At 36.2% G+C, this 27,295-nt stretch overlaps 1 protein-coding gene across 4 annotated transcripts in view; it reads right to left on the bottom strand.

Moving 5' to 3' along the window:
* HYCC2 (hyccin PI4KA lipid kinase complex subunit 2) overlaps nucleotides 1–27,295 on the bottom strand; it is a 59,353-nt gene that overhangs the window by 13,710 nt on the left and 18,348 nt on the right. For 3 of the 4 annotated variants that reach the window (XM_074911297.1, XM_074911298.1, XM_074911299.1), the window contains exons 3-12: nucleotides 21,246–21,348; nucleotides 19,093–19,169; nucleotides 17,921–18,022; nucleotides 12,117–12,296; nucleotides 10,059–10,139; nucleotides 9,312–9,427; nucleotides 8,569–8,664; nucleotides 6,684–6,800; nucleotides 5,908–5,995; nucleotides 305–464 (exon numbers count right to left, since the gene is read on the bottom strand). In XM_074911297.1, coding sequence (XP_074767398.1) covers nucleotides 305–464; nucleotides 5,908–5,995; nucleotides 6,684–6,800; nucleotides 8,569–8,664; nucleotides 9,312–9,427; nucleotides 10,059–10,139; nucleotides 12,117–12,296; nucleotides 17,921–18,022; nucleotides 19,093–19,143 — 991 coding nt within the window. In that variant the 5' untranslated portion in view covers nucleotides 19,144–19,169; nucleotides 21,246–21,348. Of the gene's footprint in view, nucleotides 1–304; nucleotides 465–5,907; nucleotides 5,996–6,683; nucleotides 6,801–8,568; nucleotides 8,665–9,311; nucleotides 9,428–10,058; nucleotides 10,140–12,116; nucleotides 12,297–17,920; nucleotides 18,023–19,092; nucleotides 19,170–21,245; nucleotides 21,367–27,295 lie in introns of all 4 variants that reach the window. The other variant, XM_074911296.1, reaches the window with a different exon arrangement.

Raw genomic sequence — 27,295 nt, 5'->3', positions numbered from 1 at the left:
ATGCTCCATGGAGATAAAAAAAGAAATGTTATTGAGCATTTTCTAGCTTCTCTATTTTCTCACCTACTTCATGGGTTATCACCAAATCAAAACCAAAACAAACACCCCAAATGTTCATGTTCATGCAGTGCTCTGAAGATGTAAAATACTATACATTGTTATGGAGTATCACTTTTGAAAAACAAAGAAACAAAAAAAAAACCCAACCAACTGTTCTGCGAACATTCAAACTCAGAAGCCAGATTACAGTGATGATGATGAATACAGTACACTAGAGCATTTGCTCTTGGCAGAGAAAGCTCACCTTCTCTCCTCCAGCGATGACGACGGATAGAAGCTGTTGTAATAGCAGTCCGAGAAATCCTCGGCACTGTTGGAGTAACTTCTACTTTCAGTACTTTCTGGCCTTCTTGCGATGCATCAGGAGCATCAAAGGGCAGTGAGTTCTTCATGGCATTTGCAACCTAAAATAAAAGTAAAATGCTGTACTACTACTACTACTCTCCTTGATTGCACTAGCAGCAATATTAGATCTCTTGCTGGATACAGAGAGGGAAACAACCACAATTGTTAATTATGCTAGATCCCATCCAGATGGGTGGCCCCATCCCAAGATGTTGAAAAGCTCATCACAAACCTAACCCCAAAAATATACCTGAACTTTCTCAATTTTTTTTTTGAGGTAATTATTTCCTTCCATGTTTGCCACCTGTACTGACAGAGATAACAGCCTACACAGCAAGGTCTCCATCCAAAAGAGACTGCAAAATGACAAGGGAAATACCATACAAGAATGTCATAAAACTAAGTCACAGGCAAAGCCAAAGAAAACAGCATATGGCCTTGTACATGGGGGAAACAGGGCCAGTTCGCACCCCACCCCACCTTACCACATACCACCCCCCCACTCCTCCAAACAACAACAAAAATAAACCCCCAACCCTCAAAAAAACCCTAACAAAGGGAATTAGGCTGATTAGACCACAGGTACTTGCAAGATTTAAAAAAAAAAAAAAAAAAAAATTGCAATCTAAGCAGTGAGCATCAAATCATTAAAATGCATTAATCTCTACTCTAATTTCTTCTTGTAATAGCCTATTATAAAGTCAGAAGTTTTGTTTTGCAGCTTTGAGGAGAACAAGTGATCTCTTTTGGTGTTGATGTTTTAACCACTTCTTTAAATTTCTCATAAAATGCCTCTGTGGGATTAGAGGTTTACTTTAACTGAAAGTTGCTTTTTTATTATTTTTTTATTGTTTCCTAGTTTACAAGTAAATTGTTCAAGAAGTGAACTTGTGTATCAGCTCTTGAAAATCAAGCTGCGTCTCTACGACATGTGCAGTATTCAACAATAACAAAGTTGCTACACACAAGATATGATTTAAAACTTTAAAAAATAAAAAAGTGACAACACCTTGATTTTTCGAAATCTTACTGACTTAATATTTTTATTGCTGGTTGGTTGTATAAAGACACGTTTTAAACTTTAACATCACAACTTCACTCATAAATCTCATGTTTCACAGACATCTGATTTCCTACATGCTCTTTACTCCCCCCCTCTAATGAAGACAGTAGATAAAAGGGTCAGAGACATCTAGACTTAAAATGACTACAGAAAATACAACTTGCTAATCTCTCTAAATCCTACCTAGCAACAGTTGCCACCATAATTCAGGCAGGCTATTCTCTCCACTACAGTTTACAAGAAGCATCATGCAAAGCAACTTTATATTGCCTCCCAATGCACTTTCCCTTGTATCACAAAAAAAAAAAAAAAAAATTGAAACTGGAGAGAACAGAGTTCACTATATGGCAAGAGAAACACATTTATTTAAATACATGTGGTCTGTATGTCTTAAATCCATGTAGTCTACTTGTTAGTTTAAGGCAAAAGCATGTAAACCCTACATTAAGACACAGATAAAACCATAAGGTCGACTAATTCTGTCCACTCAAATGAAATACCCATCTGTTCTAGAATATGCATCTTTGCATGATACTCCCACTTTTCTGGCAATGCATACATACATTTTTCTTCCTTTTAGACCATGTTCTTTTTCTAAGAACAGGCGTTTTGTTTATTGTATAAAGACTTGTGGTTAGCTGATGGAGTAGTATCAACTGTTTAGCACATCACTACAATCAAGCATTTCCTAGTTTTATGGTGTAAGCAAAATTTTCATAGGTTCCCCTCAACCTAGAGACAGAATTAATGCACTTTTAAACCTCATCAATAATGTCTTGATATTCTGATGTTGCCAGAGGCCTTGCAAACGTAAGGGACATTCAGCAAATTCCCTTCAACTCCTAAAGCCCATATATATATTTCAAATCTGCTTCACTAATTAAGTTTCTTTTGTTTGCATTTGTGAAAACACAAACTATGAAAAATCTACTAAACCACTGGAACACACCCTATTGGCAAAACTTTGCATTATTTGTCCTGTGAAGATCTCAGATAACGTTTGAAAAAGAGACATATCAACCCATATGTCATGCCATAGAAGCTCCATGAATTGAAGGTGCTTATTTGCATTATAATAAAGTAAAAGTGATTTTCCTATAAATTACAATATGCAAACCATCCAGCAACCATGAGAAGAAATGAAACTGTTTCAAGCAATAAAGCCACAGATTACAGGATATTAACTAAATCAAAGACTTTTCACTTCCTGGAGGGCAGGTATGACTGCCATACAGCTGATCCTCATCTCTAGCGATCCTGTAACTCCCCTGCCTTCTTGTCTGACTTCTAACCAGCACAAATGATTACTGGCACCATCACAGAAATGCTTATTACCATTCTGCCTTCCACTTGTCCAACACTGATTTGCCCTTTGCTAGTCAATTCTCTCAGCCTCAACACTTGTTTGTGAACTGCTCTCCTGTTTACACATAGGTCTTTTTCTATGCAGTCTTCTTGAAATGGTACAAACTGCATTCACCCCATCCTTGATCACATTAAAGACTTCAGAAATTCATTTCTGCTGTACTGAACCAAGGCAGATAACGTACAACAGTATATAATGGTTTGCATTCCCATCTACTCACTAGAGTTGCACCCTCTTTGAAATAGGTACCTTTCTCAGCATACCGGATTAAAATCTAAAAATTAGTAGCAGCAGGACCAGAAAATGACAGAGCACTTCTGCTTGTTGAACCTTTTAACAGCTGGCCCTTTCTAAAAGCACAAATTGTACTTCTGTGGACTGAGGAGAACCATAAGGAGATAACAGCCAATGCAAGCGTAAAACTTTGAAATGATCTAAACAACCAGTCTGAGTCACAGCCCTTCTCTGACAGAAAAAAACCAAAACTGTGATCCTTCAGGATAGGAAAGAATCTTGCTCACTATGTCTAATCCAGCACTGAAAGGCAGGAACACAAACAACACAATTCAGACTTGGCAAGCCAAGTTTGCAACTATTGATGATAAAGGAGGGCTGGTTTCAGGCCAGACATCCACTCTCGCCTACCAGAAAGGAGCTCTAATGAAAAGAACATCCAAAAAAAGCACTAAGTACATCAGTAAAATACACTGGATCAAGGTGCTGTCACAACAGGGACTTGCTGATCCATGCTTCTTGTGTACTGGGCTAAGAAAGCCTGTGCGCCTCTGCACTGGATACAGGGATTTCCATCTGAACTGCGTGCAGAACTCTTTGTGTTCAGACGAAAAGACTGACTGACCAGAACTGAGCCACTCCCCATGTCCAGGCTAGCTCTGTAGTAATAACTAAGTTTTGGTGATTAGTTTCCCTCTGTAGAAACTCCCAGTTTTCATGACTAGGAAACCAATACCCAGTGTTTGTTAACAGAGATACTTTTCCCAGAAAAGTCTATCCCTGGCATTACTTCCTGTCCTTTCTAGTGCAGTCTCTGGGTAACAGAGAAAGACGACCGCTTCTACATTACAGGTATTTCATAGCTTGCTAATTCTGCTATTTTGGTTGGGGTTTTGTTTGTTGTTTGTTTGTTTGTTTTTAAAGTCCACAGGCAATATAAACCTGTTTAAGTAAGAACATAGATCTCCTATACTGTCAAAAATATTTCTCCAAGAGACACACCCAAACACAGGGACCGTGATGTTTCTCATTGTCATGAGGACTAATGGTTTTCCACTAATAACCCTAATGTGGGGATTTGCCTGAATATTAAATGGACTTCAAAGAATTTGCTGCTGTTAGGAAATTCTAGGCAGAAGCTGAACTTGAACCTTACCTGGCGTGTTGCACAGGCAATGTTTTATTTGGTTTTAAAGTTATTTTTAGATTAAAGTACACAATTTTATAATGCTGCTAAATTATACACACCACCTGGAAAGTGCATTGAGGTGAAAGGACTCCAGCCTTTGAAAAAGTCAAATTGCTTGAATATATAGCATGAGGCCAAGGATATGCAGGTCTTTTTTTTTTTTTTTTTTTTTTTTTTTTTTTTTACAAAACCGACTATTTCTTAAAGCTGCTTTTTAAAAATTGCAGTAAAACAAGACAGGAAGCAAGATAATGATCAGAATATTATGGAGAAAACCCCACAGATGTGCCTGCACACATATGCATGAAGAACCTGACAACTAGGGAAGGGAGAAAAAAACTGATAATGGCATGATGTCACCAACAGCAGACAGTGGGATGAAGCAATAGTAGCTCTGGGGAAAAAAAAAGACATTCTAGAATATTCTTACAATTAGAAGTAATCTCTAAGGACAAACAGATTAAAAATGAACAATAAGAACTGAAAATTGTCATGTCATTAAATTTCAGATCCTCCTACACACTTTTTAAATGTAGTAGTTTGATACGGTGGCCAAATTCAGCAGGTTCAATATTTAATTTAAAACTTTCAATCTGATGGAGCAATGAGTCAGTTCCAAAAGGAACCAACTATTATAATAATTCAATGGATACCAAGTGTTTAAAATGCAGCATTGTCAGAAAGCCTGTAGATAAATTTTACAGCCAGTATTAATTCATCAAGACAATAATTCTATGTAATTTATTGCAGAAGAGAGGATCTCAGATTGCCACATAAAGATTTTTCCCAATCCACTCCTTTCTCAATTATGTAAAAAGCAGTGAAATTTTACTGCTCTTAGTTCAGAGCCCTAAAGGCTTCTAGCCACAATTCGGATGCAGAAACTGAGACAATAGTCCATTTTACTTTATTTTCCTTAATTTTCCCTCTTATTTTGATTTTTATTCCTACATCTGACAAAAAATAAAATCCCTCCATTCCTTCTTGTCCTTTCCAATCACATCCACCTGCATCGAGCCCAGTTTCATGACTTTTGGCATTTCCTTTCTCTCTTTTCCTGATTAGAACAGCAAGTATAGTGGGAACTGAAAAAAAACCCCAACAATCTGAAGAACTCCATTCTATTGCTGCTCATCCAAAGAAAGTAAAGATTAAGATGTGTGACTTTGATCAATCGAAATCTGACACTGACTCTGGAGATGATGCTTCCTTTTCACTTTCAGCTCTATCCCGTTGTTGCATTTTCTACTGTGTTACCAGTTAAACCACACAGAATATTCTGAGCCCTGATGAAGATCTAGAAGCAAAGAAAACACCTTTTTTGCAACCCATGTCCTATGACATATAATCATTCAATTAAGCTTGTTTGAATCACTCATCAGTAGCTTATGCCAAAACAACATAAACATTTTAATCCAACTGTAATACATCAGAAAATCCTAGCTTTCAGCATCAATGAGTCCTAGGAGATCCCAACACCCTAGCTTAATACTCAAGCAGAAAAAGTATGGTATAAATAGTTATGTTGAAAACCACTTGCATTTGGGAGTGCAGTACATAGCCACAAATGCTTTCATTACCAGTCCACTTCAGAAACACATCCATACTCCTGTTAGCCAAGCCCATAAATTGCAATGGATTGTTCCTTACCAGCAGAGGCTGTGAGTAGAGTTCAAGCTGTGCTCTGTAAATTATGTCCTCCAATACCTCCTGGCCAAGATCCCACTGACCATTATATCTAAAAAGTAAATAAAGGTATTTATCTTGCATATCTTATGAACTCCGACTTGCCTTTTTTCTGCCCAAATCCAGCTCTTCAGTTCTTTGCTTATGTAGGAAGTTCATCAACTGTATGTACACATAGTCCCTTCACTTCTTTTAAAAGTATAGACAAAGCATTTTTTTATTAATCTTATTGGTGTAACAAAAAAGCTGCTGTCACCTCCAAGCAAGACAAAATTGATGCCATAATCAGGACAAACTTAAAGAACTAAAAAATTAGGTCAAAATGTAAAGGTTAATACTACTTAGCAGAACTCAATTTCCATCAGAAATATATTTTTTCTACCTCAGAAGCTAATGACATTCAAGAGGTCTGCACTTTATCAGGTTATCTTGGCATCCAAGCTCGTTACGCTTGTGAACAGAAGGTATCTGATGGTAGCGGGAACTTGGGAAAAGATGAAGCCAGAAGCCTAACTCTCCTCAGTACCTACTGCTGGCCCTTCACCACTTAATTCAATGCTGACAAAGATATTTTCACATTTTCAGCTGGCTGAGCGAGCAATTAATGGGAAATATACTAATCAAGTTATAAACTTGTGTTACGAGTTCAACTTTTTTTCAGTCATAAAACAACTAACATTTATACTCTAATTCATGTAAACCCAGACATTTCTCTTTATACAAAAACCCCATCCACTTACATGGCGTAATAGACACCTGTCAGCAACTGCACCATGAAGTCAGGGTCTAACACCACTCTACCACAATGTTCTTTCCAGCGTTTCTCATGCTGCCGTGGAAATCCACTCACACACAGCCTGAAAAAAACACACCACTGTAACAAAATGTTAAACCCACAAAGACTACAAATGTAATTGATTCACAGAGATTTCAGTTAATTTTCAAAATATAAGTATACAACATAGAACATCATTATGTTGCGCTCTCAACCATTAAAGTAGTTTTATAATCGTGCGTGAGATGTGACATGCTGATAATCCAGTGCTATTCCCATATAGCCATTAACTCCCATCTGTTTTCTTCCAATCATAACCAGCTTCTAAAGAGTGAGGGTGGAAAGATGTTCTACTGCCAGCCACCAAGCAGGAGACTCTCCCCAAAATTCAGTAACCAAAACCAACTTGCTTTAAAGGAAACATTTCAGTGGTATAGAAATGTGTCATCTCCCACCTAATGCATGACAACAGCATGCAATCAGATTTTACCTAAAGTTGGATAACACAGATACTATATTCTTCAGAATTGCTCTCAGCTGCCTTCTAAAAAAATTACTTCTGACCCTTGAAAAAGGGCCTGCCTTCCCATATACTGCATAGCACTAAGTCTCTGTAAAAAACAGAATAATTTATTTGTAACTTTAATATCTGAATCTTCATCATGGAAGTAACACATGGCCGCTAATACATAACTGATGCACTGTTTCAAAAACAACAAAAAAATTCCTAGCCTATAAAATGCTGTCTCTCTTCTCTACCCAAAGAATGGATCTAATTTTCAGCTGCAGGAAAATTCAACATATTTGGCAAATTTAGCATAGCCAGAACTCAAGTGAAGATGATGGCAGCATACCAAGAATTAACCCATTCCCATCAGAAACCACAGGAAAAAAAACAGGCTATAATCTTAACTGTATGTGTGCGTTACTACAGAATATATGTTGGTAGAAGCTAGTCTGATTTCTTCCTTGCTACATAACTGGATTCCATGTAATGCTTTTCTTTCATGGCAGTACCATGCTGAAGCAAACATGCTAAATCAAAAAATTTAAAGAGTTTCATCTGTTTGGAGGTAGCAGGAGAGAGACTTCATCCCATTTTAGACAAGAATGCTGGTAAAAACAGGCATATCGTATAAATATATAAACAGGGAATACCATATATATTTGAGATTTTGCATAACAAAGAGCAGGGATCTTTGCCAACGAGATATGTCAAAGACTATTCAAGTAGAAGGTTATACAGAGGGCATGTATAAGAGTTAGAGAAATCCCAGTACTGAATTCTCCAGAAAGTAAGAAGATTTTGTCAGGGAAAAAACAGAAAGGAAGGAAAAAAAAAAAAAGGGGGGGGATGGGTGGGGGGGGGGTGGAGAAACAAACCCCAAACCGAAGCAAAAACTCAAAAAATTGGGTAAGCGCTTCATATAAATCATCCTCAAAAGAAAGACATTAATATTTGGAAGCAGAGGAAACAGGTGGTATTCCTCACAGGATTTTTAAGCTGACCATACTGAAAAATGTCTGAAAGATATGTAAATCAAATAAATGCAAATCAGTTTGTGTAGCTTCAACTACTTTTCCCCCCAAATTTCCTTTTTTTCCTTTCCAAATAACAACATTACATAACTAGAATGAAAGCCCATGCAGTAGTAAGGTTATCCATGTGTTTTGTTCTGTATGCAAGCACAGCTTCAAATTTCCAATTAAGCCGCAAGACTGACCAGGAGTTTAATATATTAAGTTATTAAACACAACAAGTAAATTAATAGTGTTGGGGTTTTTTTCTGGATGAATATTTAGAAGTCTAGATGCACACCGCAAGACTATTTCAAAGGCAAGTGTCTCACCTGGAACCCATCCTACAAAGTGATTGATAAGAAGAGGCAGGCATATAGACAATAGCAGAATTGTAGCACAGCATAAGAAAGCTCAGCACCTCAAACCTGAAAAGAGACAAGAGCAAAACCTTGTATGGTTTAAGTTCTTAATATTTCATCAGAATTTAACACAAATATTCTACAACTCAATTTCAAAAAACACCCCACAGGAAAAAGTGTCAGAAGTAAACACACAAATCCTAAAATCTTTTTATTATCATTCACTAACTTGAAACAGGCTATTAAAGGCTCAGTATTAAACACTTTAAATTATTATTACTGAAAGCCACTAACATATGCAGGAGCTACAGAGAAAATGGCACATGGCATAATACTTGAACAAAGTTATAGAACCTGACAAGTTTGCAATGCATTCAAAATTATTTTATCAGTTTTCCTAGAGCTGGCTTCAGACACATGTAAAGCTGGCAGTTGCTAGAACAGCAGGGCAATTTCTCTCATCCTAACTTCTTTCAATGCATTCAGCTCCATTCCGCTTTTCCTCTGGAAAAAGCAGTCACAGCCTCAGAACCAAAGCTGGATTTTGTTACACTTCCAGAAAAAGTGGACAGACATAAACCCAAGGATATTCCTGACAGACACAGAAATGACAGAGAAGTTACTCTCTTCTAAATTAACTAGTGTACATATATTTAGTCTTAATGTTTAAGGACTACTCGTTTGCCTAGCAAAGCACCTATATATTCACATACCGGTTCTGTGCTGTGAAGGTTTCTCTTTGAGGATGAAGATCACTGTAAACTACCCTGATGAGATCATGCTGACACAGGGCTCCTTCAGTTAAAGCCATGGATCCAATAGTAGAGGGCTAGAAGTAGGTGGTAGGAGAAGAAAGGAAGGAGAGGGGAGAAATCAAGTCATAAGTAAAAAGTGCCCAAAAGCATTAAAACTCTTAATCACCCAAGCCGAAAGACACATTTGCCTTGTGATCTGTAAAAATGAAGATTATTCCAGAATACAGTAGATCCAAAAACATTACCTAGTTTCATATTATAAACAGCTTCCACACTTACAAACAACAGAGCAGGTGAAAGCACTTTTCATCTTTGATTCTTACATATCCATTTATAGTAATTTTTTTTGTAATTGCATAGACCTTTTGTACAGTTACAGCAGGGAAAATAAAACACAATTCCAAGTTAAACTGTATTAAGGAGGAGTTAAAAGAAGGAAAACTCCTTTTACACTAACACATAAGAGGCAAAAACCACAGTTGCAACTACAACAAAACTAACATCAAAACGGGTCAAAGATTTTTCAACATTTATATTCCTTGTCTTCTACTAATGCTACTGAATTCGATTACATTAAATTGCAAGTTACTGACACTGAAAACTTCCTGCAACAAGATGCATCTAAAATGGCCTGTTGTATCAACTGGATCCAGTTTTCATTCCTCTAACAGATCCAATTCTGGTTTACCACAGCAGGTCTCTTACCTCATGATATATTGAGGGTTTAGATAACGAAGGGATGGTGAAAGATAAAACTTTATTGTTTCCATCCTTGTCAGCAATTTCCTGCATTAAAAAATAAAATCAAAACCTAAACAGAAGGACATAGGACTTGCAATAATTGTCAACTCTGAGAAGGTATTTAACAAATAAGAAGTGAGATGCCTTGGATCTGATAAAACTATTAACACCCAAAGTTTCTATGCGTTTGCAGACCATCAGCAAATTTACATACATATTTAAAAAGGGGAAGACTTCTATCACAGACTGCTTTGCAGAATCAGTCTGCAGCACTTAAACCAGCACTGGCTCCTTGATCAGTGTGACTTCATCAAAAGCAAAAAAACCCAAAAAGCTTTATTTCACCCAAATTTACATTATAACACTTAGAATAGAATTGCATAGTGGAGCAAGGCTAAACTGTAAACCCCAAAGATACAGACACATGAGGGCTGATGAGTCACGTGCTGACAATTGCAGTACTTCCTAACAAAGAAAAGGTGAAATCAAGGGGACTGGCAAAGTTTCTTCAGGCATTCAATCAGTAAGCAATACACAGAATGTTTTCTCAAAAGGTTTTCAAACTGGTCAGATTTTATAGTTGCTAGGCTACTACATAAGCAAACCCAGAAGTTTTTGAAGCAAATACACCAAAAGCAATTACATAAGACTATATCATGAAGGAGTCTGAAATCCTCCCTTTTCACTTTTTACAGAAAGTTTCTAAACAGTGAGCTCTAGTCATTCAAGTTTACGTGAAAACTTAGTCCAAGGCAGCACAGTACTTGTAGTAAGCTTTAAGGATCACAATGGGAGGACAGTTGATAGAATAGCAGAATGCAAAAGATTTATCCTTGTCTTTCACTTTCTAAGTATCGAAAAATTAACTTTGCTCCTTCAGTCTCATTGTATGTGCATGAAAATATTAACAACTTAAAGAAAAAAAAAAGTGGGAGCCACTCTTCATTGTGAAGCCTGTTTCTTCCTGAAGAATGAAGAACTTACTGTCCTTAAAAAACATGAATCACCAACATGACTTTAAAAGGAACTGCAAAAGGACCTTTATAAGAAAATGGTCGACAAAGATAAACATGCTACTTCAAGCCAGCAAACAGTACCAAAACTCAGCAAGCAGTTTTGAATGTTTTTTCTATTAGAATAAATCTAACATGACTGGATCTTCCAGTTTTTAGAGCTCATCTAGAGACACATAACAAGACTTTTTTTTTAAAGAATCACAGTTTGACTGTTCTGTGTCTTATCATGTGTAGAAACATAATACACAATTTAAAGGAGGGATCGACTATGACAGTAGAGAGAAGCACAATGTTTCAGTATAATGTTTCAAAGTCCTGTAACACACAAATTCCCATTAGGGAATGCCTATCTTGGCAGTACTGCTAAATTTATCAAACAGCCTCACAAAATTACAAGAGTAAACATTTCCAGACTAAGGTAAGGATATAAAAAAGCTACTTTTACACCCAATAGCCAAACTCGATCATCTTTAGTTAATTTTACTTAGTCTTAAAAATCACAGTTCTGCTCAAGACAACCATCTGCCTCAAACATATACATGCATCTAAGTGCTAGCATGCAGAGTGGTTTTAGCTTCAGATTACCCTTAAAAAGACATACTCAAAGTAAGCAGAAGGGTGGAGGGAAGTGACACATGAAGATTGACCAAGTCTATTGGCCTGACAATTATTTCCATACAAAGCCATATTTTTCAACATTAAGGAGGGCTACTTAATTTCCTTACAAAAGTATGCAACAGTTCGACAGTCCATGAGATGAGATGATCCTTTTTAGTTAAAATGTTTGTCCAAAAAAGATTACTATAAAAAAAAAAAAATGTATTTTTGCAGACACATTCTTATTAAACCTTCATTACATTATGCTTTTCTCCAGATTAAATATGTTTTCATGTAAGTATTATAATTTTAAATATGTTGTTCCAATCATTTACTTTATTTGTAGTGGTCAGTGACACAAAACCTCTGATCAAAGCTTTCCTCAGCCATTCCCACTTATCTTACTTACCAAGTTGTAAATGCCAAGCAGCAGTGCTTCAATGCAACCATTACTCTGCCTATCCCTGCTGGCAGTAAGACGCAGATATACCCAGATCAACTCTGGCAAAAATTGCAGTGTGAATCTCTTGAGCCGAACTTCAGAGCTACGATAAAGTTCAAAGAGCTGGTGGCAAACAGGCTCCAGGAGCTGTGGAAAGGCAAAAAGGCTAATGCATTACTGTTAGGTTTCTCTAATAAGGGTGAAAGAAATAGCAAATATAGGGCTATATCACATAATCACTGCAACCAGTAAAAGGACACTCCTTGATGGCAAGTAAGTGAATGAACCAAAATGTATCTGCATTCCTTTTAAGGAAATTTATAAGGAGAGATCTGAGGAGCACTGGTATGCAGTACTGGAAAATGTGGCCTTACAGCCACTACCATCTTGTGTTTCAAGAACATTATTCTCTAGGGCTGTCAGCATGAGATTTACTAATGAGAGGTACTAATTTAAGGCATGTGACAGACACATGGCTTGAACAATGTGCACCATAAAACTTTAATGGTGTAGTTTTAAGATTTATAAAAGCACAGAGGTTAAAGATTAGCTTCTAATGACAGCAGCTAATGAGAAGTCTATTGACAGAAATATGAACTAATTTCTTACCTACAGCTTTTTAGTTTCAAACCCAACAAGCGTACATTTGTTCATTATAATGCAAACTGATTTCTCCATCTTGAGCTGTCCTGATTTCAGTACAAAAAATCAAAAAAGGCCCTTATCAAGTCAGTGTGATAAGTACAAGAAAAACCCTGCCATTGTAGAAGTCTACAATGGCAAACAAATAGTTAAGATGCACCCACAAAACTGTCTCCTCCTTTCCTGTGACTAATCAGTTTTTTAATACCACAGTCAAAAACTACACCCCAAAAAATATTTCAAGAGGAGTTTTGAGAAGGTCTGTGACCAATATCTAGTATTACATTCTAAAAAATGGGATAATCTGATCTAAGGAAAAGACTCATGGGATTCAACGTTCAAAAAGACAGAGGCATCCATGTAGCCTTGTAACCTAAATTGTCCATATAGAGGAGCTACAGAGGCAGAAAACAGAGGTCAGAATCTCAAAAAAGTCTTCCTTCTAAACAAATATGCTTTATGTAGCTCTCACACATACATATACAATAATATCAAACATTAAATTATACATATCAATTTTTTTGAGGAATAAAACCCCTACATTTGGGCACAATAGCAGCTGTACCGGTGAGACAAAAAGGCTTAAGCAGGAAATACCCAGTGCAGAACAAAAGATCAGATAAGGAATATACAACTCCTCTTCCAGTACACACTCTCACTCCCAAGGGTATGCATCTTCGGACTTTCAGAGCATCAGCAGTATATTTCACAGACTTTGATACGTTCTTCTTTCATCAATTTGTCTATTCAAAAAAATCCTAGTACCCAGAATTTCCTGTATAACAACACTGTCACTCTTTTGCTGTGCTGTATGAAGATGCACTTCTGTGGTTTGTTCTGAACCATCCATCCTCTTAGAAAACTTTGAAAAAAATCCCTTGCTATCAGCAGAGAGACAGACACTTCTACAAGTGATTAGTTTGAATGTTTGCAACAAGCAATTGCACATTGAATGTGCAATGCCATAAATCTGTAAGACTGTATGACTTCACATACACATATTTAGACTTAAGATATTTTACTCTAGTATATCACAAACATGAAACACAAATTTTACAATTTTCTATCATGATAGCTGCCTTAATTGAGAATCACCCAAGAAAGGGCGAACACATTAGTTTCATTTCTAACACACAGTATTCTGGTCAATAAAGCATACAATTTTTAAACCACTGATTACATAAGTCATAACATGACATCTACACCAAATAAAACTTTACTATTGGACAAATCTCTTTTTATACAAGTCTCTGATATAAGCACCTTGCGTAACAAGGCTTCTGACTAACAGCCCAGTTACTCTAAGCTAAAATCCTGTTTTTACAACAGGAGCAAAGAGAGACAGAGGGAGAGAAGAAAGCTGACACTGACAGTGTTGATACAAAATGAGATTAAGTCCAGTCATTTGGAGCACAGAGATTTTTACAAGCCATGCATAAAATACCTCACCATTTAAGTTTTGGTTTGGGATCTAAATGAAATTAGAACCCCATAATGCTTCCATTGCAACCATTTTAATAAAACAATGCTAGGGCTTCCTCTGTCAAGTTGAGTATATTATATCTAGTACATTTATTCCAGTATTTCATACATATATAATACTTTATGTTCAAAAGATACATGTTCTTTCTTAATATTTACTTAGTAGAAACTCGTACCCAAAAGTGACACTAATTATTAAAACCATATGTTACAGTAAACATTCAAATCCTCAGAGACAGAACCATATCCTTGTTTTATGAAAGGCCTAGCACATTTCATAGGTTCAAATAAATAAATAAAAAGTTGTTAATAAGTAATTCAGAGATCACTGAAAAAAATTTTGCAGGTTTCCTTTAAAAGAAAATATACACAAACAGGTAGCATAAAGAACAATAAATCTCTGGAAACAGTAAATACAAGCATATCTGCAAGGAGATAACAGGTGCAAGAAAAGCTAAACAAATATTATCAGAAACCAGATATATACAGCAGCATTGCTATAAACAGTACTTCTATTAGATTAGAGAGGACAGCAGCCCAAAGCTGTTTCCTATTTGAAATTAACCAGTCTAACCCAAGTCCCATTAAAAGTAGAAAAGAGTAATTTCCTTTAGCTAATGTTAGATAAGACTCAACCAGAGCAGTTACTGAGTTTATTCTACTCCCTTTCAAATGCAAGTTCTATAAAATTAGTCTTTTAACTGAAATCATGCTCCCTAGAAAGATACCAGCAATATGGTGCTAGTGCTGCAAGCCTGTAAATACTCCTCATTTCTAGTAGATGTCATATGTTCTAAAGGTTTAACAACTGCAGATTACTTAGGCGAAAACCTGAATGTTGTTTGTAGCAACTACTATAGCACTTTTGGTGTGTTCAGAGCTTTAAGGCCACAAGAAAAAAGCTGCCATCACAAAGACACTACAACACATATTTTCAAAGCCATGAACATCCATGTTTTCTATCAAATACAGTACGATTGTCTCCACCTGGAAACACAAAACTTGACACTGTAAGAAAGAACAGATGTCTTCCTTGCATCCTAATTATCTGGCTTGTCAGAGAAACCAGCCTCTTCCAATTAATTCTCTGCATATAAATATTGAGAAGAAAGACACCGGTTAAACAGAGGAAATGGTGCTTTTGCCACCAGTAGTTTCTGTATACATGAACTGGCACACACTTTCTTAATTCTGAAGATCTTTCAGTCCAAAGCCAAAGGAAACTGAGTAGCACAAGAGTCAGCTAAAAAATCCAAAGTAAAAAACCCTCTTATATCCATCTCTCTCTTCTGACAAACCCAAAAATTATATTAAAAGAGCTTTCCTATTAACATAAACAGTAACTAGCATAACAATTACAAACCTAATTTTTAATGTCTTAAATATACAGTAGGTGACAATGACATGATTTACTGACTTCATTTTTACACCTCACAGAGATGCAGACCAGTCATGCTTTAAGGAAGCTGATGAATAGCTTCACTTTGGCTTATTTTACAAGTTTGTCAAATCTTAAGAGCCATACCTTGAAGTTAAATAGAATATAATATAAAATGCATGACAGATTGGAAATGCTTGCCTTTTTGAAGAATTCAGTCGTGGTAGAAAAATAATGTGCTCATCTTAGGCTTAACTATAACATAATGGGTAAAATTAGTTATTATTTGGAGAGTACTGGGTCTGGGAGGTACTTGCCATTGCAAAAGTGATCTCATTTTATTCCAAGGCTGAGCTTTCCAAGTTAAACCTAAATAGCCCACATTGGAACTTTCTGTTCCATTCATCATCATCTCCATATTTAAAAAATTTAAAAAAAAAAAAAAAAATCAGGGAATTTCTTAAAAGGTAAAAAGTAACAATTGTATTGAACTTGACAGTATGCTTGTCTTCATTTGATAGCTCTCAAATTGATAGACAGATGTCAAAAAAAGGAGAAATACCTTGATTGGTTGTTTTGGTTCCTAAACATGCTGGTTCCATATTAAATTAATAATCCTGGTCTTACCAAGATAGAATTATGTGATTCTAGAAAAATTCATTTTTGCCCTAAAGAGTTTGCTCCTTGCAGGAAGTTTTAAAAATAGGACAGCTTTATGATTAAGTTGTACTAAAAAAATTACTTGTCCCGCAAGTTTAAGAATCCAGCAAGTACATTTTTATAATAGTCTACCACATAAGCTTTACCTTCATAAGCAGTAATCCTTCTAACAAATAATGACCTACAAGGCATATTTTAAAAACGCCTCACTTAAAGCCAAATATTACCACAGAATTATGCAAAGTAATTAATTTACTATGGTTATACTCCTCTCACACAAATAAGTCTGGAAGAAGTGCAACAAGGAAACACATACTGCCTTAACAAGCAGAACCTGAAGTTAGTCATCTTTGAGTCTGGGATTGCTTCTGTTATACCCGATACCAGAAAATCGTGCCCAAACAGCAAGAGTAGTTCCAAAGAGTAATATTTGACAATTTTTATTGCATCAGTTTGCAATCAGATTACTGTCACACCCTTAAGAAGATACTCTTTTGCAAATCTGGTTCTTTGGATCATTTAAAAAAAAAAAAAATCAAATGCTTATTCTTAAAGCAAAGGAAAGCTTTTTACATTTTCAGATGTATGCACACACACAAATACATATATATTAAAAGACAACAACAATGATGGCTTCAGGTTGGAGAGTAAGGGTAGTTTCAGGACAAAAGAAAAAGGTCACTATGCAAGTTATTTGTTACACTGAAATGAAGTTGACAGCTATGAAGCTTTTTTTTTTAATTGCATGACCATTATGCAATCTTCTTTAAGTTCAATCAAGCATTCAACTTCCAAAAGCAGCTGAGCTGTGCTTAGGAAAATAAAGAACAACTCTGCTGTGTACACTTGCCATTTAATTTATAAATATACAGGAAATTACAGATGATAAAACAAATTTTTTGAAGCATTTTAACTAGTTTACACAACAGAGAACGGTATGCTTGCACAATTTATTCCGAAGTTATATTTCACACACTTTCCCAGAAATGCTTATAGCAGAAGCCAATGGGGTAGAAAGCTCAGTTTAACATAATTTGCAAAATGAATTATGTACAAGGGTAAGCTAAGTTTTCTTTGTGTATATTCATATTTTGAGGCCCTGGTTCTGCTCTTGTTTACAGCAGTGTAAATCAAATTACACAAAAATGATACTACTATAAGCAAAAGATGATCTGGTTCGTTTAATAGGATTTAATAAATTGATTCCATCGTTCACTGTAATAAGCCATCAGGTGAGAAGCACATTGGTCTTACTGAGTTTCACTGTAAGGCCTACTTTGTCTCTGTTACACCTGAAAGGTAATTCCTGGGGAAAAGAAAACCACACAAACAAACTCATGCCAAATCAAGTATAACAGTCAGTTGTGGCAAGTAAAAGCTAGCAGACAGCCTAAACTGTATTTTTGGGAGCAGATGAGGTTGTGTCTTACCAGAAAGGTGTTAAAGTAACTGTCAAAAAACAGGAGAGTAAGAAGAGAGACGATACACATGTTAGATTACATCAGAAAGAAGAATCAATCTTCATCTACACTTCTCAACTTCTCTAGCTTTAGTTGTAGAGGTGGAAGATACAACAAAATGAACAAAAATCTTTTTTAAAGTTTCCTACCTCATTATTTGGGTCTTGAATGACCTTATAAAGAGCTGGTACCAGTGGCTTTTTTCGGTGCAATGTAGCTGCATAGCTGGAAATTTGTGTTTCAGGTAATGCCTAAAGAAAAAAAACCAAAACAAAACAAAAAACAGTGTTACCCTGACAAATCAATGCTTCCAAGTATTAAAGATCTTCACAAAAGGATTCAGTCTCATCCCAACATCAAGAAAAATTCCTTAAGTTCAGGAAATTTTCAGACTTGTAACCTAGTTCATTCTGTACAAGTTCTTCTCCATACGAATAGCATTGGGGTGCACATACCAACTTTTAAGGTTAAATCCAAAAGCAGTTTCAGATTTATCTTTCATAAAATCATTTGCTCCAGCTTGATATGAGGACTCTTTCTTGATATTCTGTATTTACAGGCACTTTTCAAAGTCTTTATCAGATCAGCTCAAATTATTTAATAAGTGTGGATAATTAGAATAAGAAGGGACAGCCTCAAGTCCCCCTAAGAAACGACATCTGTGGATTTTCTATCCTTGGCTCCTCAACAAATTTCCAGCAACAGCCTGTAACGACTTATTGTGTATCATCAATGATGTGAGGAATTACTAATTCTTAATTTAACTAACAGATTCATTTTGTATCAGTCATGAAATCCAGGTTTTTTGTTTATGCGTTATCATGTATTTCACTCAGCATAATTATCAATATGCAAAAATCTTAAAAATACTTCAGATTCTTCATGACAAAACAATTTTATGCAGACCATAGGAAAAAAAAAACAGCCAAATACTGTTAACACTTCTTAAACTCCAAAAATTTTTACTAACACTTTAAAAATAAAGAATTTGCTTGATTAGAAATTTGGGTAGTTATTGGGCTATTAAATTCTATCAGTTTGATTCACACAGAAACATATGCTTTAAAAAAACCCATTGCTATAGCGGTGTTCTGCTCTACAGTAATAAACAATAAAAATAAGCTACTATTAGAAGATTGCATATTACGTACTGGCTGACTCATTTACATGGACCTTTGCATGCTTTATGCATTAGTAGTAGTTGAAAGATCAAGTAAGATCTATGTTAACTATAGGTTTTTAAAAATTAAAAAAAAATAAATAATCAATGCTCTGTGGCACAAAGCCAATGGTATAGCTATCATTCATCCTCTCAGCTTACCTTGAATTCTGACAGCCATTCTTCCACGACACCTCGTTCTGATCCCAGCATTTTCTTACTACTTTTGCTTCTCTCACCTTCAGAAGGAAAAAATAAATTAAGTAAGAGTTCTGGCAGCAATACTTAGTTTTGTAAAATCCTACCCCAATAAAAAGCTGTTAACATATTTCCAATAGAATTATATAACATCAAACAATATGAAAAGTTGAATTTTAGACAACTGGTCCCATTTTCTAACAATGATTAAATTGTTCTCTTCAGACTTTCAGTCATAAATACTGCACATAAATGGGGGAGGAAGAAAAAGAAGGATTCAGTGCTTCAGGCCAAAATGTACATTATTTAAGACAAACACATCATCCCATTCTTGCTCCCTTACCAAATATAGTACAAAGAAAAGACAAGTGGAACAAAGCGAAGAGCATCATGGAACAAATTATGAGAGAGACTGTAATAACAGTTCAAAGTAAAGCAGTTTCATAAAACCAGTTATTAGAAATCCTAATAGCAGAACTTTGCTCCTTAAACTTTAAGAATTTTGAGGCTTCTTGTTCAAACGACAAGATTTAGCTCTTCTAAAAGTATGTTGGAATTCTCATAAAAAAAGTAAATTTGCAAGGACAACTGTGGTTCTTATTTTCCATTTAATATGCTACAGTCATATCCTAACATCTTTTGAATTCTCATAAATTTAATTCTCAATGCAACAGCAAGAATGTTTAAAACACAAGGCATCATTAGACACCTTTGCCTGATGTTTCAATAGGTCTAAGCAACATGGGTTATTTTGTCTTTCTGCATGATCTCACAAGTCACAAAATTGCAAGTTTGTCGATAACCCCAAGCTGTGTGGTGCAGTTGACACGCTGGAGGGAAGGGCTGTGCCATCCAGAGGGACCTGGACAGGCTGGAGAGCTGGAATTGTGCAAACCTCATGGAGTTCAGCAAGGCCAAGTGCAAGGTACTGCACACCGCTCAGGGCAATCCCAAATACAAATACAGGCTGGACAAGGAGTGGGTTGAGAGTACCCCTGCAGAGAAGGACTTGGGGGTACTAGTGGATGGAAAACTGACTGTGAACCAGCTCACAGTCTAGAAAGCCAACCATGTCCTGGGCTGCATCAAGAGCAGTGTGGCCAGCAGGGAGAGGGAGGGGATTCTCCCCCTCTACTCCACTCTAGTGAGACCCCACCTGCAGTGCTGTGTCCAGCTCTGGGGGCACCAACTTGCTTGAGCAGGTCCAGAAGAGGCCATGAAGATGATCAGGGGCTGGAGCACCTCCCCTGTGCGGACAGGCTGAGAGAGTTGGGGGTGTTCAGCCCAGAGGAATGAAGGCTCTGGAAAGATCTTATAGTAGCCTTCCAGTACTTACAGGGGCTACAGGAAAGAGGGAGGGGACTCTGCATCAGGGGCTGTAGTGACAGGACAAGGAGTAACAGTTTTAAACTGAAAGACAGTAGATTTAAATTAGATGTGAGGAAGAAATTCTTTACTGTGAGGGTGGTGAGACACTGGCACAGGTTGCCCAAGGAAACTGTGGCTGCCCCTTCCCTGGAAGTGTTCAAGGCCACATCAGATGGGGCTTTGAGCAAGATTGTATTTAAGAACAGATTAGTATTTGTTAAATGGAAAATGGTGAAATAAGATATAAAAATTGTGATAGGAAGCTTTAAGTTCAATGTTGGCAACTGTGAAGAGGGCTACCTCTAGCATTTTGCATGGCCCTTGGCAACAAGTCATTCAGATATGAACTGCCTGAGAACTGCCTAATGGTTGGACTAGATGATCTTCAAAGTCTTTTCCAACCTAGATGATTCTGTGATTCTGAGATTTCTAAAGCGTGTTTAAATATCCCAAATGATAGCAGATTCAGAAACGACATTAGATTAATTTAAATTCAAGTAACACTTGGGTGACTTACTTCAGCAGAAGTGCTAACAATAATTCTATCAAATAACACAACAGAACTAAATAGTTCTCTGCAAACAAAGGTTTCCAAAGACATCCTTTTCAACAAATAGGAAGAGAGGTATGAGTCAGACATGTATGTAAGTTAATTTAAAACACCACAAGACACGCTACAAAAAAAGTTGAGGTTTAGTTCACTTTGCCTGGAAAAAAGTTTCTACAGGAAGTGCAACATTCAACTTTACCTCTTTAACAAAGTCAATTTTCTAATGGAGGAAGAGGAGGAGGAATGCAGCAGTTTTTCAACCTGGGATGCATTTGTCAAGCCTTCAAGTACTGCCCCGTTTTCTGAAAGGTGAAAAGAAACTGCAATGATCACAAAATGAGGAGAAATATAAAAAAGTAATGTATATATTTTTTGACTTTATAAATCAAAGTTTATCAAATCCACTAAAGTGTATCTGGGTCCTTCTGTAACAAAGCAATTTGCCATTAAAAAAAACCAAAATAAAACAAAAAACTGCTCAGCATTTTAGCAGGGGAAGAGGGAGGAATTGCCTTCATCCAAAAAAGGGCTTTGTCACCTATGTGCAAAATCCTTACATATTCACGGTGCACAGTACTACAAGCACACTAGAAAGGAAAGCTGAAGCACTATTTCTTAGGAAGAACGGTGCAAGAAAGATGCAAGTTGAAAGAAAAGACTAATACTTTTCTAAAATGTGAGCTGAATCAAAACCTTGACTTTGGAGGATATACACCTCTTAAATGGAATACATTAAAGACTCTTCCTTACTATCACTGTTATTAATACATATGGCTTACAGAGCCAAAATTTCAATGTCATTGCAAAATCATGTAATACACTGAAGTTCACCTTTCACTTGTCAGTTTCAATTGCCAGTTTGCTTAAAACCAAATCTGCAGGTTTTCTACAACAAATTTAAGACAAATTAAAAAAAAAAGTATAACATTACAAATCGGGGGGTGGGGGGGGTGGGGGAGGTGTCCAATTGTTTTACACATAGAAAACAGTAAATAACTGTCCTTAAATCAAAGGCAAACTTCAGCTATAACTCATGGCCAGAAATTCCCCTCTCCCCCAAAATGATTACTTCAGCTTGGGAGATCCTGTTGAAATCTGGAGGCAAGTAACTGTTCTCCTCCAGCACTGTATGAACTTGAGAGATTACATGAACTCTGTATAAAGTTGACCATTTCCTTGGAGAAATGTTCAAAGGGGCAATGAAGATCATGCTTAAAAACAAACTAACAAAACCCAAAACAACACAACCCAAAACCAAACAAAAAAACCCTCATGCCAAAACAAATTCCCCCTTCTCTTTATTCCAGTGAACAGCAATCTGTATGAGACTACAATACAGCTCCACCAGGAAAACAAAACGTGTATATGATAAAGCTACAGTGAGCAACAAATACTACTGTGTATTTTAAAGTAGCAACAAGTGTTCTTTGCCCTATAGCACTACAATTCAGAGCAAGAAAGGAGAATGCTAAACAAGCTAACTTGCAGAAGTAACAAAACGCACAAGTCTGTCAAGTACCACATGCAGTAAAAATGTCTGGAGTAAGAAAAGAATACTACAAATAAGCAAAATCAATTAATTGAAGAATCAGCAATTCTCCTGAGTCAGGATTTATCATGACATATCTACAAGAAATTACAAAACCAGCAAGAGTTGCAAGAATGATACTGTGAACACTATCAAGATCCCAGCGTTCCTACTACATTCAGTCAAAAAATGTCAAGTATCATGAAGGCATGACACCTAACCTTATTAAGAAATTAACTCCTCTTACAGAAATCTATTGAACCTTAGATAAAGTCCACATATGGCTCTTTGTCAAACAAGTCAACTCATATAAAGTTAATAACTGAACCTGTGCTGGTGTCAAAATTTGGGTTCAGCTTGATATTGTAGTTAAGCCTATCTAGAGGCTAGCTACCATGAGAAAAGTCAACCTTCCCCTCCAGTATCCCACATACTTCTCCCCAATGTTTGTGCCATGCATCGACCTTCAAGCAAGCCCTTTTTGGGGACTTCTCCCAGAGTAAGTCAGCTTCAGAACCAAAGCCATACCTGCTGCCTAGGAAAGCAGCCATCTTGAGAAGTGCTGAAGCACAGACCTTATGCTATGCCCTTTAAGAACTCTTCCAGAAACAAAATCCAGCACACAGTGTTTTCTTACATGTGGTACAGTAAGATTTTAACAGCTCTACACTGATAAAGCAGAAGAATTTTTGTTAACGTTGTATGTGATAATTTCCAAAGTACGCAAAGGATTAGAATACGGGACATCTGCCACAGGAATCCTCTGTTTATTCATCCCTGAAGTATACACTTTTGTGTATTTGTTAGGAAAATGGGGGAAAAGAGAGCTTTACACTGTAGATCTTCTGGGGCCACCTCTACTGTACAATCTATACATTTTCACTCTATGAAAATACCACATGCAGCTTTGTGTGGCTGCTTATATAGATAGTTGTTCTGATGCTTTCAGAATGTTTTTGATGGGGTGTACGTTAAAGATCAATAATATGAACTGTATCCCAGAAGGAAAAGCATCTTATCTATATGTCAATCTTGCACTACATTTCTAGAAAAACATAAACACAAACTATTCATTTCTCCAATGATACATTTGCATAATTCCTGGAAGACTTTTACAAATGTTAAAGCCTGCTTTGCTCATGTAGCTTAAAAAGGATGTAGACATATAGCTCTGCTGTATCAATACAGAAGTAGCCCACAGCTATTTCAGCTAGGATTACTCTACTAGTTCAGTTTTAGGACACATTATCTCTCCCTTTGAAATTATTCTGCCTAGATATAAAAAACATTTCTGAAGACTTGTACAAACAGGCAAGATAGCCAGGTCATGGATTTACAGCATGGTAACTGTGCACTGACTCCCTACATGAACACTTCACAAGTGCACAGTGAACATCTTAGCGCAGTATCTAGTGGCTGTGCCTCCCAGCTGTGCCCACCCTTCAAGGCACCCTAGGAGCATCTTGGAGTGGGGAGCACTGCCCCATTCTGCACTGCACCTGCCAGGCTGCACCTGATGCATTTTGCCAGTTTTACAAGAAAGGAACATGAGCACAACAGCTGTGTGACTGTCTCAGCCTGATACGCAGACCAAACTCCAGGACTTTCACATGAACATCTGTAAAGCACACCTCCCGCTTACATTCACTCCCTAGTCTGCTGTACCTTTGCAGAAAAAAATAATATATTAAGCACTATGTGGGTGTGTCTCTAAAATAAACTGGTTCAACTGCATTAAATCATGTGCATATTTATTCAAAGTTGAAGTGGCCTGATCTAAGAGTATTGTTTCATTTCCAGAGTGTTCATGTCTCTCCCAAAGCAAACAAAATACAGGGAATATAAGAGACTTCTCATGTTATTTTAAACAGACTAGATTTTTTTTTTTCTGCTATGGCTCAAAGATTCTTATAATATGTAGGAATCATAATAACCAAGCAGGAATTTAGTTATTCGTAACAGTAATAATTAAGTATACTATTTTTACATATAGACTGATTGTTAAGATTCCTTAAATACTAAACAAGCAAGCAAATTTAAATTCACACTAAAACATGGAACAGAATAGTTGTGAACATAGTCACTCAACATTAAAATCAAATATAAAGATCAATTACTGAAAAGCTTCCCCAAAATGCACTTAAAACAATAGCAGAAAAGTTTCTCCTAAACTTATTTATTTGGCATAAAGTGTCAGCTACAATACTCCGTTCTCAAAGGAAGTCACAGTCTTGCATTGTGCATCTGCCAATTACAGTTTAAGTTCTAAACAGAATTTTACCAAGCAAAAGCACTCTCCTAGCTCATGCTATGCACAGAAATAAAAAAGTACAAAACCATGGGTTAACTCCTGATGCTAAAATGTGAGCTGCCTAGACATTTAAGAACTTAACTTTCATTGGGTTACATCAGATAGCACTTCACAACTTTGACTTTTCAGGTGCACTTAAGATGACAGTTTTGGGAGGATTAGACTAGTTATAAAATACATATAAACCCAGAGACAATGAAAATGAAGTTACCAACAGACTGAAATACCATGAAATTATGTTTAATTACAATCCCTTCATTTGCTTACCTAGAAATAGATTCCCACTTTAAAGACCTTTCATATAATGCACCATTCTCTGTATTATTGTCTTTGAAAATATCAAAGTCTGAAATAAAACACTACAGTAATATACTAACAAAATAATGAAACCTAAAACTTGGACAACTGCCCAAGAACTTTTGCCTTCTACACTACAGTAATAGACATGAAAAAGGGTTTAACCAACTTCTCTCATCAGAGAACACATTTTTCACTCAACTTTAGAGTAAAAACAGACTGGTAAAATAATAATGTGTTTAGTCACTACGCATTTAAACCACTAGCTAAAATCAAACTGCAACAGCAAAATGATTTTGTAAATAATCGGAACCAACAGCACTTGCCATACAACTATAACCACAATTAGAGGATTAAAAAGAAAAAAAGTGTGATCAACTAGATATGCATAGTTGTTGACAAACATCAGCAAGAAGATATGACTATTCAAGTATGCAAAGGTTTTTGTTGTTGGTTTGCATTTTATTTGGGATTTTTGTTTGGTTTTTTTTAAAGAAGCCAGGATTTTATACTAGCTTCAAAATGCATGGGGGAGGTCACATGAATGGGACATGCACTTCTAGAATGAGTCAAATATTTTTTTGGCCATTATATACTAGATGTCACAATGTATACAATGTAATTGAGTCCTAGCTGAATGACAAGAATGAGTCAAATTTTTTGGGGCCATTATATACTAGATGTCACAATGTATATAATGTAATTTGAGTCCTAGATGCATGATGAATAACAATATTACATATTTTTACCTCAAAGGTTATGGCAAGAATATTTTCCAGTTAAAACCTGGACTGTCTCAACAAAAAAAACAAAGCTTCAGGCTGTATGATCTCTTTCCAGTGCCACCCATGCAAGAGAACATTACTGGCGGAAAGTAGGTCTAAAAGAACAGAAAACTCAGGTATCAATATAGCTTGCTCTTCCAAGCTACATCCTCTCATATCTATAATTCATTACTGACCACGGAAAGAAGTGTATTTAAAGAAAGATTTTTCCATGCTACTTCTGTAAAAAAGTAGCATGGAAAAGCATAAAAAAATGCACCCATACTCTGAACTAAATCTACATTCAACTCTTTGATCCAGAATGTTCATAGCTGTGTAACAAGAGCACCTTCATTTAATATAATTAACACTCTGGGGAGCAGAACAGATAAAAGACAACATGAGATAAGGTGATCAGAACTGCATAGGAAACATGCTTCCCCACTACACACACACACACACATTTTAACAATACTGGTAAACTGGAGAAAGGAAACTGGGCAACATGCTGACAAATACAGATAAAAAAAACAATCTGAACTTCTCACGATGAGTTAGTTATTCCTCAATGCAGAGGTTTAAAATACCAAATGAAAAAAAGACCAGGTAATACATTCAACAACTTAAGGAAAGCATCTGCTCAGCAATGTATCAGCAGCCAGAAAAGAAATCAAGATGTTTGACCACACGGGAATGGTACAAAGTAAATCAGAAAACATGTAAGCAAAGCATACAAAATTGATAATATGCTCTTATTGGAAATATTGGCCTACACTTGATTCAAGCAATCTAAAAAGAAGTATGTGTAAGGCAGAAAAGTGGTTAAGGGGCAGTTAATGACAGAGATAATGAAAAATAAGTTCTAACCTGGATATGGGAATAATTTTGAAAATTCAAAGATAAAAGAACTCAATGTCTTAGAATCACATGAAATTAAGTGGTAGAGAAGATAGAATGGATTTTTGTAACACAGTAAAAGAAAATGAAACATTAAAATGTAACAAGGTAGAAATGTTAGACTGTTAACAGTATACTGTTTCTCATACTGTAAGAGTAAGGCTCATAAAATATCATGAGGGCAATAAGAGGTTTTAGATAAACATTATAGCACCTGTTTTACATAATTACTTCTTTTGTAGAACAAGAAGAGTAGAGGAGAAAACTTAATGGTGTAAGATAGCAATTAATGTGCTTTACAAAAAACTTCTAGGAGCATCTCATTCCTTAATTGCTCAGCGTATAGGTATATACATTCAGTCACTGTCAAGTTACATGCTAGACTATATTAAACAGCCATGGTACGATCTGATTTCCACACTGGAAAAGGGGTTGACTCTTAGACTAATCTG

The sequence above is a fragment of the Athene noctua genome, chromosome 7, assembly GCF_965140245.1.
Source record: "Athene noctua chromosome 7, bAthNoc1.hap1.1, whole genome shotgun sequence".
NCBI classification, from domain to species: Eukaryota; Metazoa; Chordata; class Aves; order Strigiformes; family Strigidae; genus Athene; species Athene noctua.
The sequence above is the reverse complement of the archived record's forward strand: the minus strand, read 5'-3'. Positions and strand labels throughout refer to the sequence as shown.